Source organism: Cervus elaphus, chromosome 12, assembly GCF_910594005.1.
Source record: "Cervus elaphus chromosome 12, mCerEla1.1, whole genome shotgun sequence".
Taxonomy (NCBI): Eukaryota; Metazoa; Chordata; class Mammalia; order Artiodactyla; family Cervidae; genus Cervus; species Cervus elaphus.
In genome coordinates this window covers 41,677,864-41,690,220 of record NC_057826.1, presented here as the reverse complement: position 1 = coordinate 41,690,220, position 12,357 = coordinate 41,677,864, and the positions used below count along the sequence as shown (strand labels likewise).

At 34.2% G+C, this 12,357-nt stretch overlaps 1 protein-coding gene across 1 annotated transcript in view; it reads left to right on the top strand.

Moving 5' to 3' along the window:
* Positions 1 to 12,357, top strand: part of TRPM7 (transient receptor potential cation channel subfamily M member 7) — a 102,181-nt gene that overhangs the window by 79,988 nt on the left and 9,836 nt on the right. Inside the window, exons 28-36 of the mRNA XM_043920965.1 lie at positions 154 to 250; positions 2,398 to 2,468; positions 3,649 to 3,683; positions 5,534 to 5,559; positions 8,074 to 8,124; positions 8,213 to 8,278; positions 8,922 to 9,205; positions 9,328 to 9,410; positions 9,563 to 9,768. Coding sequence (XP_043776900.1) covers positions 154 to 250; positions 2,398 to 2,468; positions 3,649 to 3,683; positions 5,534 to 5,559; positions 8,074 to 8,124; positions 8,213 to 8,278; positions 8,922 to 9,205; positions 9,328 to 9,410; positions 9,563 to 9,768 — 919 coding nt within the window. The remainder of the gene's footprint in view (positions 1 to 153; positions 251 to 2,397; positions 2,469 to 3,648; positions 3,684 to 5,533; positions 5,560 to 8,073; positions 8,125 to 8,212; positions 8,279 to 8,921; positions 9,206 to 9,327; positions 9,411 to 9,562; positions 9,769 to 12,357) is intronic.

Here is a 12,357-nt window from a genome sequence, read left to right as displayed (position 1 = left end):
GAAACTAATTGTAACTTGTAATATACTCTTTGGAGTCCAGGTAGATTAAAGTATATTGAGCTAAATAGATCCAGAGACTCTTATACTACTTAGAACAGTGGTATGAAATTTAGTTAAAATTGTTTTAACATTGTGTATGTGTACCCTGTGCAGAATGATATTCCTTCTGAAAACACTTTGAAACATGTGAGTTCTCATGCTGGATTTACTGAGTGTCACAAAACTTCTATTCCTCTTCATTCAGAACAAGGTGAGTGTTTTGACTACGTGAGTTACATTAAATAAAAGGTATTTTATGTATGTCACACATCTGAGCAGTGAATGTTTCAGGAGTCAGAAAAGGAATATTCTGGTCCATCATTGTTGTTCTCAACCTTGGATAGAACATAATCTTAACATTCTAATAGTTTTTCTTTTTTAACCAATTGTTTAGTCCTGAAAAAAATGCAGACTTACTTTTTACAAATCTGCTGATTTTAACTTTTACAAATGAATCTGCTCTGTTTTAATCTGTATAGTCATTTAGTCAACTTGCTTTTCTGATGTAATCTTTAAAAATAGCTAATATATTTATTGGTTCAAAAGTAAAATACACACAAGCACTTTGAAAATTGTTGTCAGTTTCTCACTTTAGCCCCATATGTAACTATTGTTAGTTTGTTTTTCCTTTAGAGTTTCATGCTTACATAATCATACGACAATAAGTCTCTTCTACCTCTGATTTTTAACACAAAAGGTAGCATACTATACATGCCCTGCACCTTTAATTTTTTATCTAAAAATCAAATGGCCTGGAGATGTTTCCATATCATGCTTTTTTTTTTTGTCATAGTCATCATTATTATATGCATGTAAGTTTATTGTTATCTAACTTTTCAGTTAGGTACATATAATCTTTTTAAGATTCCTTAAGAAAAGCAGTACTACTATATCCCCCTCACCATCATTTCTCCTTTCTCTTCAAGTTAGGTTTACTCTAGGAGTGCAAATTGGTTTAACATTCAAATATAATTAAGGCATGTTGATAACAAATCAAAGGAAAAATATTATCTGATCATCTTAATAGTTGCAGAAAGGCTGACTTTGATGAAATTCAACATCTGTCATGATTAAAAACTCCTAGCAAATTAGAATGGAGTTTCCTTAATCTAAATAAAAGGTATCTTAACAAAAATTTACCACAGATACCACACTTCATAATGAAATATTAAAAACCCCAGAAGGGAAACAAGGATTCTGGCTTTTATCATTTCTATTTAACATTTTAGCCACAGGGAAAAAAGGAAGAAAAATAAATGTTAGAAGGATTGAGAGGGAAGAAATAAAACTCTTATTTTCAGATAACTTGGATATCATTACTAACATTAGAATGTCTATGGGCTTCCCTGGTGGCTCAGAGGTTAAAGCGTCTGCCTGCAATGTGGGCGACCTGGGTTCGATCCCTGGGACGGGAAGATGCCCTGGAGAAGGAAATGGCAACCCACTCCAGTTTTCTTGCCTAGAGAACATGGATGGAGGAGCCTGGTAGGCTACAGTCCATGGGGTCGCAAAGAGTCAGACACGACTGAGCGACTTCACTTTCACTTTCAGAATGTCTATAGTTTTACATCCTCATGTTTCAGTTTTAGGCAGTATCTGTTGACCTCCCACTAAAGAAGACAAGAGCTAGGATTATGGCAAGAATTTGAAATCAGGCCAAATGTCCATTAACTGTAGTTTGGTTAAACAAATTGTTGTATGTCCTTTGTATGAAGTTCAATGTAGCATCCAAGTGGAATAGAAGAATCTTCTGTATACTGATATTGAAAGATCTCCAAGCTTAAAGTTTAAAAACCAACAACAGGGACTCCCCTGGTGATCCAGTGGTTAGGACTCCATGCTCCTGATTGAGGGGGCCTGGGTTTGATCCCTGATCAGGGAGCTAGATCACACATGCTGCAAGTAAGAGTTTGCATGCTGCAACTAAGAGCTGGTACAGCCAAATAAATATTTTTAAAAACCAACAACAAAAAAAGGTCTGTAAATTAATTTAAAATAAAAAAGTCTGAAGATACATGATTAACATTTATGTTTAAATAAAAAAAAGGCAGGGGTATATATACAAACACAAAGTATCTGGAAGGATACACAAGAAATTTGGAAGCAGAGAAAGAGCAAGGTTTTTTTTTCATACTCTTTTGTTTCATGTTGCCTATTCACAGAAAAACTGAATAATTTTGATATCCTGTCAAGAGACCCATGGGCTTCGTGTAATTCTTATGTTTAGCAGTGATAGGGAAAGGATACTTATCCTTGGAAAATTTTATATTATGCCTTGAAATGCTTGTGTTTTGTTAGTTGGTATTAAAAGTTTGTTTTAGTTGTAAAACTTTTTTGTTTTTTAAAATTTTCTTTTAGTGGAAAGTAGCAGTAGAAGGTCATCTACAGAAGAAACTCATGAAGTCGATTCCAAAGCAGCTTTGCTACCGGTTTGTACATTTCAATTAAACATATGCATAGCATAAAATCATATTTATTAGAGAAGAGCTAAAACATGGTGATATTTTATTTGAAATGATGTGTAGCTTTAAAAAAATTTTTTTAAATTGAAGAATAATTGCTCTACAGTGTTATGGTGGTCTCTGCCATGCATCAACATGAATCAGTCATAATTACTTACATATATCTCTATCTGTATATCTCCCCTGCTTCTTGAGGCTCCCTCCCTGACCCACATCCCACCCCTGTGAGTTATCACAAGAGTGCCAGACTAGGCTCCTTGTGTGTAGCGCCTTCTTGCTGGTTATCTGTTTTATACATTATAGTGTATATATGTCAATGCTATTTTCTCAGTTCATCCTACCCTCTTATCCCCACACTGTGTCCACAAGTCTGTTCTCGACATCTGCACCTCCATTTCTTCAATACTATTTTTCTAGATTCCATATATATGCATTAATACACGATACTTTTTTTTCTCTGACTTGCTTCACTCTGTATACAATGAAATAATACTCAACCACAGTGTAACATAACGTTATAATTAGGTAGAAAATGTGTTAAACATTAAAAATATGGAAAATACCTATGAATTGACCTTGAGAGACTAGATAGAATTTGAAGAGATTATAAACAACTTAGAATTTTCCAAAATGATGAAATGTATGATGATTCAAATTCAGGAAACATGAGTCCCAAACTGAAGAAGTAAAAATAAATTGACACTTAGAAATGTAAAATAGCAGAATAAAACCTACCACGTACACACACAATATGCCTGTTACTAGTGATTTATTTGTCACAGTTTGCATGATTTTAATTTTTTTTCTTTATACTTTGATGTATTTTTCTTTTGGCAGCAAACACATTTTTTTTCAGAGTCATAGAAACAAATGTGTATTTTAAGAAGAGAAAATTGTTAACTGACAACTATAATTATAGGAGATAGCACTTGTAAAGTTCTTTATTCTACCTTGTGAAATGGCCTTATGGTAGCTTTTATAGCCATTTTTTATTCTATTGGCTCAGTTGTATAAACAAAATTCACATTAACTTCTCAGCCATTTATTCATAAAACATATTGTAAGATACAAAGCAGAGATAAACAGTTACGCTTTGTCTAAAGACTTTTTCTTTTAACTTTTCGTTTGTGTTTGTTTCTGTCTAAAGGACTGGTTACAAGATAGACCATCGAATAGAGAAATGTAAGTAAGCCTTGTCTCACTGTTCGTGTGAAAAGTACTCCAGTTACTGAATGTTGTCTTTTTTCTGCTCTTTGCATAATAATCTCTTTAACACTTCTTGCAAGTGTTGATTATTTATTTTGGGATCTCCTGTCTTTACATTGAGAAGATTGGGGAATCATTTATTATGAGTCAATGTATATATTTATGATTTTATATAATTATACTATAATTATGGGCATATTGTAGTCACAGCTTGACTAAAATTTTCCTTATAATGATAGAATTATGATTTTATGATTTAGTCCTGTTTCCAAGTTGATTGCAAAGACCTAGTTTGACACCTTAATTAATTTCTCTGCCCATTGTTCCAATCAACAAGCTTTGTCTTCTGCATTTGGAAAGCACTTAGGCAATTAAAGCAGTAACACACAGTGTACCTTAGAAAGCCTGCATGCAGGGAATGCCCTAGAAAGCTGATGTGGTGATCCAGAACCAAAAGTAGAAACAGAAGACTATCTGGCAAGTAGTCATCCCCAAAAAGTAAAAAATTCGGTACAGATTAAACATAAGAATCAAAGATAATCTATGTGTTTCCCAGCCTGGAAATTAGTATTTTAGGATTCCAGAGGACATTAATCTTGTTTTGATACCTATTTGACATAGGAAGGGAAGCATGCTTAAGAAGGGAAGCCAATTTGAGGGAAATTATTATATATTATACAGTGTTTACCCTATTTCCTTCTCTGTATCAGACATAGATAAGAGTATAAAGAGAAGAAAATAAACCAGATGTTACATAGGTATGCAGCTGGTCAAATTTTTGAGATATCCTGGTCCTGACTGGTTCTTGGAAGACCTGTTTATAATGAAACCTCTTCAGAGAATAAATGTCTTTTGTAACTAGAACTGTAGGGTGTAAGTACAGATTTGGTTTCTAAAGTTGATGTTAATTCAGCTAATGAGAGAACACTGAATTACAGAATACTGATCCAGAGAAGTACCCACAAAGGTAGAATTGGCAGTACTCTTTGGGTACTAAGAAAAGAGTGCTTTATCAATAGTAGAGAAAGGGCTGATGCTCCGTCAGAGTGTTTCCTGTAAGAAAATATTTGTGTTATTAAGGTGAAAACCAAACATCAGAATCAATGTAAAAGCTAGAAAGAGATATCCAAGGTCTTCTACTCTATAGGACCTTTCAGGCCTGATCTAGTCCTTTAGTCCTGAGCAAAGCCACATAACTGTATAATGGGAGAACGAAGCTTCTAATCCATTTTCTTTATTCCGTTCCACTCTCCTTTCCACTATACCTGTCTTTCTAATCTGTACTGTAATCTGTGGGATTAATAGAACCTCCACTTGGTACCAATATATGTTATTATAAATAAATTATGTTCAAGATTGGAAAGAAATTTTTTTCAACTTTAGCAGTTGAGTTTTGCAAAATGATGCCTAATTACTATTCTTTCAGTTCTTTGCCTATCAATTCTGTTGAATTTTTATAGTCTTGCAAAGTCATTTCAAGGCAATGTATAAAAGTAGTGGAGTGAACCTCCATAATAGAGGAGTCGTGGAATATATTACTCTATTAGTACTCAACCTTCAGTTTGGCTCCAAACTACTACTGATATTTATGTAGGCTTGAATTAGAGGTATGAGTTATTGATAATGGGTTTATACATATCTGTGTGTGAATTTGGTGCTAACTTAAGGGAAATGGCAAATATTCAAACAAAAGTGAATCTGAATCTCAGAATTATTTTAATAATGTTATATTGAGAATTTATAATAACTTCATAAAATAAAGTTTTATGGTAGCCAAAACTAAAGCTGTAACTTAACTTACTTTATTTTTTTGGTGTTTCCTTAAGGCCGCCTGAAGAAGGAACCTTAAATGGTGAGTGTGTAGTAAATATAATGTGAAAAGCTAAGGATTGTATATGATGTATTTTATTTTAGCAAATCCTAACATTGTCCTAGATAAGAAATATTAGGCTTCATATTTGAAAAAAGCCAAGGAAGTAGAAAGTTCTTCCCTCCGTTCATTCCTCTTTATTATATGTGTTTTACAAATATGGTAACTCACCATGTGAATGATGATCTTTTTGCAGTCTTCCCATTTCCCTTCATCCTTGCTGCCCAGGCTGCTGCTTCCTTATATTCCCTGTGTTACTGAATGGTACTCTTTCGTTCAGCTAGGTTTATTGATGCATATACAGAAAATATATACTAAGTGAGCATTCCCATGTAATCAGCACCCGGATCACAAAATACATGTTGTCAGTATCTTAGCTACTGTATCATCTTCTTATAACCTCTGCCCTTTAAACAATACAGATTGATTTTTATCTGTGTGTATGTACATGTTTATCTATTTTTCTTTATTTTATGTATATATATTTGTGTGTATATATATAAAGTATATAAATGAAATCTTACAGTGTGTACTCTTCCTTTGGTGTCTGACTTTTGTCGTAACACATGCTTATGAGATTCATAAACATTGTTGTATGTAGTGATGGTTTGTGCAGTCTCACTACTATATAGTATTTTCTTATATAAATATATTCAATTTATATATTGATTCTACCACTTGATGAGTATTTCAGTAGCTTCCAGTATATGGCTAATATTCATAGTGCTGCATTAGCATTCTTGTTCATGTTGTTTGGTAAACGGGATGTATTTATTTTCAGTTGGGTATGTACACAGGAGTGGAATTGCTGGTGGTAGGGCATATTCAATAGTTACTACCAAATAGGGTTTCAAAGTAATTGTGCCAATTTGGGCTCCTTTCCAGTCTCTTTTCTATTCTACCACCAAAATGATTCTTTTAAAAAGATCTGATCTTGTCACTCCTCTGCTTTCCATTTTTCTACTGTCATTGGATAAAATCAGCATCTTTTCATATTTTAAGTATTTTAAAAGTTTTATTTATTTTATTTTTGGCTGTGCTGGGTCTTTGTTGCCATATGGACTCTTCTCTAGCTGTAGAGAGCAGGGGCTACTCTCTAATTGTGGTGCATGGGCTTCTCATTGTGGCCTCTCTTGGGGAGCACAGGCTTTAGGATGCGTGGGCTTCAGTGGTTGAAGTTTCTGGGCTCTAGAGCTCAGCTCAGTAGTTGCGGCATACTGGCTTAGTTGCTGCGTGGCATGTGGGATCTTCCCAGGTCATGGTACCCATGTCTCCTGCATTAGCAAGCAGATTCTTTACCACTGAGCCACTAGGGAAGCCCCCGGTGTATTTTCTTAACATTGCTTATTTGGCTTTTAACAATTTGGTGTTCCCTGCTTCTGTAGCTTTACTTCCTATTGGTATGCCTGTACTTTTGCTCATTAATTTAAGATCTTGGTTGCATATCCAGATACTGGGTTATAAATCCAAATCACTTGTATGACGACACATACCTGAAGAGTTAGAATATTTTGGAGTGAGATTTGGGTAAGTCTATGTTCGAAAAGCCACACAGGTGATTCTGATATATGGATAGGTAGATAGATTGGTAGGTAGGTATGTAGATAGATAGTGTTGTATGTAGGTATGTAGATAGATAGATGGTGTTGAAAACCACTGTTCTATTCATATTAAACAGGTTTCTGTTTCTCAAGTATAGCAAATGTTGCCCTGACCATGCCACACCTTCCAGACTACTCGCTTTCCCCTTTCTCTTTTCTGTGAGACATTCTTCAACCTTTCTTCAACCAGGAGACATTTGGTACCTCTCCGCTACAGTCCTATACTCTGTGTGTGTGAGAATATGCATACACACACTATATTTTATACAGTTTATCACACAGTGTTATAACTGTTAACTGATTTCCTTCTCCTGTAAGAATGTAAATAAAAAGAACCTATTCTTGCACTTATATTGTAGAAATTTCTAGAAGCTTAACACGTAGGTTCAATGTAGTCTCCATCTTTCTCACTACAGCTAAGTGAAGTCCTCACAGAAATTAACACAACATTGTAAGTCAACTATACTTCAATAAAGAAATAAAATTTTAAAAAAGTTAAATCCTCAAATATATCTAGAGATGGAGGAAGGGTTTTTTTGGTTACATTTCACATTTGCTCATGGTCAACCAGCTAAAATGGTTACAGGGCTATGTCTCCACACCCCGAAGATCTGACATTTCTCTTTTTGAGTAGGAAATAAGGGAAGAATGTAGTTTATGACAGGAGAGTGTGAACTATCATATGCTTTTTGAGTGCACAGTTACCACTAATCTGCCTTATCTGGCATAATAAAATATGGTTATAAAGCACATGAGGGACATAATTTATCACTTTTTTTATTGCAGAGAGCTTACCTGCACACAGCTTGGAATGATTAAATGAGAATGCTTGAGCAAAAATTTATGCTGTATTATTATTTTTAAAAGGGTCTCATTTGTTTATTTGCTGTTTTAGGCCTTGCTTCTCCATTTAAGCCAGTTATGGATACAAATTACTATTACTCAGGTTAGTAATAATAAGTATTAAAAACAAAATTTAGTAATGCTTTGAGCTTTGGGGGATTTCATTATTTCTCTCTCATTTTTTTATGCAGCTGTGGAAAGAAATAACTTGATGAGATTATCCCAGAGCATTCCATTTACACCTGTGCCTCCAAGAGGTAAAACCAAGAAGTAAAATAAAAGGAGAAATAAACCCTTAATTAATATGTGGGTTTAAACTGTAATATAGAACATAGGTGGTGACAGAAAGAGGAGAAATTGCATTAAGAAGTATTGACTTTAAAAAAAAAAAAAAAGTGTTAACTTCATGTAAGTTTTAATAAGCCTGATTACAAGAGCAGGTATGTTTAAATAGATGAAAGCATCAGATGTATTGATTTTTCTTTATTTCTGACATATCCAGAAGCAGTGGTGTATTTTAATTCAGAAAAGCTCTTGGTCATAGTTTAGTAATGAAAGCACTGATAAATTTATATCACAGGATTTGTGGAACAGGTCTAACCTCCTATCTGAAAGTTTAGCTTACAAATGCTTAGAAGTCTAGTTACTTTCTAAAAATTTTTCTCCAAAATGTTCATGATTTCAAAAATGCTTATCATTACCAAATACATGTGAACTTAGAGATATTAGATCTTGGTTTCTGAATATTTCTTGTCCTTAAACTTATTTTTGTAAAACTACAACCTCGTCCATCTCATCTTCTATTCCTTCCTTAATCTTAACCAAAGATACCTGCCAATTTTTGCTCCATGCTTTCTAGAGTCATATTTTGACCTTAAAGTGTGTCCATTCATCTTGCAGGTGAGCCTGTCACGGTGTATCGCTTGGAAGAGAGTTCTCCCAGCATACTGAATAACAGCATGTCTTCTTGGTCACAGCTGGGCCTCTGTGCCAAAATAGAATTTTTAAGTAAAGAGGAGATGGGAGGAGGTTTACGAAGAGCTGTCAAAGTACAGTGTACTTGGTCAGAACATGATATCCTCAAATCAGGACATCTTTATATTATCAAATCTTTTCTTCCTGAAGTGATTAACACATGGTCAAGTATTTATAAAGAAGATACAGTTCTGCATCTCTGTCTTAGAGTAAGTGCTAGTGAATGCATACAGTGAAGCATTGTTTGAGTTCCTTGTTTTCACTGCTAAAGTATAATTAATAAAGTCTTAATGTCAGTGTTGAACAGGGTTTCTTTTTTTCTGTTCTGTAGGAAATTCAACAACAGAGAGCAGCACAGAAACTCACATTTGCCTTCAACCAAATGAAACCCAAATCCATACCATATTCTCCAAGGTAAATCTTTACAAATTTCTGAGATCTTTTAGTGGATAGCATTCTCTTTTGACCTTCATTATGGATGCTGAATTTCATTATTTACCCATTTTACAGATTGATTAGAATTTTATTAATAAAACTACTAGTAATATCTGTAACTTTCTCATAAGGTTCCTTGAAGTTTTCCTGCTGTATTGCCATTCAGCAGGACAGTGGTTTGCTGTGGAAGAATGTATGACTGGAGAATTTAGAAAATACAACAACAATAATGGTGATGAGATTATTCCAACTAATACACTGGAAGAGATTATGCTGGCCTTTAGCCACTGGACTTATGAATATACAAGAGGGGAGTTACTGGTACTTGATTTACAAGGTAAATTTATTAAAATATTGCTGAAAGGAAATTATGCATTAGGTTCTTATCTATTCACTCTACAGAAATCTGCTTATCTATAGATATGGAAACTCTTAGGTCAGTAAAAGCTGTTAAAAAAGCAAGTCAATAACGGCCAGAGTATATAGCTATCAGGGCCCTGAAGAATAGGGTCTGACTATCTTAATTGTTATCTAGGCAGTGCAGATGTTTTAATAAGCAAAAACATTGAAATCCCCTATTTTACTCATAGGTCTATAGCCTTAGTTTTTTAAAAGTATAAAGACTTTCTTTAAAACAATAATAAGTAATCTTTATTGTTTCCTGAGTTCATGCTGTCTATTACTGTCAACTGAACTACCTAAATATTTAGTGGATTAAAAAAAAATTTGCTTTCACTTTTTTGGTTCAAGAAGTTGGGGCTGGATTATCTCTGCTGTCCCCTTGGAGAGTTTGAATGGTTGGATACTAGTTTGGACAGCTTGACTGGAGCCAAATGTTTTAAGTCTCTGTTCAAGACAACTGAATTCCTCAGTTCTCCACCCAGTGATTTCTCTACATGGCTCGCTAGCTTGGACTTTGCTTATAGCGTGGTTCAGTTCAGTCGCTCAGTTGTGTCCGACTCTTTGAGACCCCACACCAGGCCTCCCTGTCCATCGCCAACTCCCGGAGTTTACTCAAACTCATGTCCATCGAGTCGGTGATGCCATCCAGCCATCTCATCCTCATAGCATGGTAGTTTGGGGTAATTAGACTTTTTATGTGATAGCTGGCTTCTCCAGAGAAAGCAGGAATTCTTTCGTTAGGCACAGAATGGGCCCAGATCCCTTCTGCCCCATTTTACTGGTCAAGGTAAGCTGTAAGGACAGATCAGATTTTGGAGGTAAGGAATAGATTCCAGCACTTGGTTGGTGGAGCATCATGTATCCTAGAAGGGAAAAACTGAGTGTAGCCTCTTTGTAAACAGATTCTTTCATATATTTAAAAAAAAAGAAGAACCTATGGCTGGGAAAGAGCAATGATTTGCTTATTTCCTAAAGAGTAGCTTTAATTTCAACTGTTAACATAGATCAGAATTCAAATCACCTAAGAACAGTTGTTCAGAATATTTATCACTTGATGACGTCTTTCATTATATAGATACAATAATAAAAGATTTATTGACAAGCAAACAGTTGTTATTTCAATACTAACTCAAGAAAGAAAATTGTATAAAAATAGCTGTTGTTTTTTCAGTAATTCATTTTATATAAATGATTAAGTGGTGTGTATATAGTGAAAACTCTGATATATTTTATTAGGTGGGCCAATCCATTTTCAAGTGTGCCTAGGAAGTGAGGCCAAACTATGAATATTGATTAAGAGATGGCAGTTACTTTTAATAAGCAAGATAATTTTGATGTTCTCTATAAAATTAATGTTATGGAGCCATTTTTATATAAAAATATTTTAGATAATTACTACAAACAAGCAACATAGAAATGTATAAAGAACAGAATGCTCCCATCTTTACTGTTTCTGTACTTTTGTGAAGACAAATTCACGAATTTTTTTTCCTTTAATCATTTTGTGTTGTGATTTTTCTCCCAACTGGAATCATGCTGTATGTGTGTGTGTGTGTGTATGAGTATGTCTTTGTATTTCACTTGTTTTTCTTCCTACCTAACAGTATATGATAAACATCTTCTGGGTTATTACTGCTAAATTTGGGTCATTCCTTTTAACAGCTGTAGTATGAAAGCATAGCATGATTTAAATCCTCTATTGTCACATAGTCACCCTATTTTTAGGTTTAGAGAATGCAATGTTAAGAGTGTCTGCCATGTTAACTTTCCGAAAAGGTTGTAGGAATTCATACTCAGCACTATGCAAGCACTCATCACTGTGCCCACTTCTTCATCTGTTCAGTATTCAATATCCTTGCCAGTCCGAGAAGAAATTAGTATCATATTTTAATTCTAGATTTTTCTGTTGTGAAATTCTAACCGTTTTATTAGATTTCATTCTAATGGGTAAAATATTTTATGATTGTTCAAGTATTAGTAGTTGTTCTTTCTTTATGTGAATGAATAGGTAAGACTGAAAAGATTTAATGTCACCTTTAACACCTCTGGAGAGGGCTGGAGGTGAAGAAAAATGTTCACAATCTTATTCTTTATGTAATCTGAATCTTTTTTGAGCCAGGGGTATTCATATGTTAGTCTGTGATTTTTAAAAATCCAAGATATTTTAAAATGGCTTATAGATCATGTCTTCATGTACTTAATTATTTTTTGCTAACTAAGGTGAAACAAGGGCAAATTGTAAATAAGGAGATATTTACTTGCAAACTTGGCCTTGTTGCATCAGAAACTGGTGCAATCAGGAACTTTCGTTGTCTGCCTGTCAACTCTGACATTTAACTGTTGTTCATGTCGCGGGAACTGTACTTGTTGCTAGTGCAGTGTTGAGGTCAAAAGAGAAAAACTATACTCTTTTGAATAGCTTAACATTATGTAATGGTTGATGATACTGTAGAATCTCCTGTGACCTTTTTATTATGCATATATCAATATTTTATATCAATTACATAATATGAATTGTCTTTTT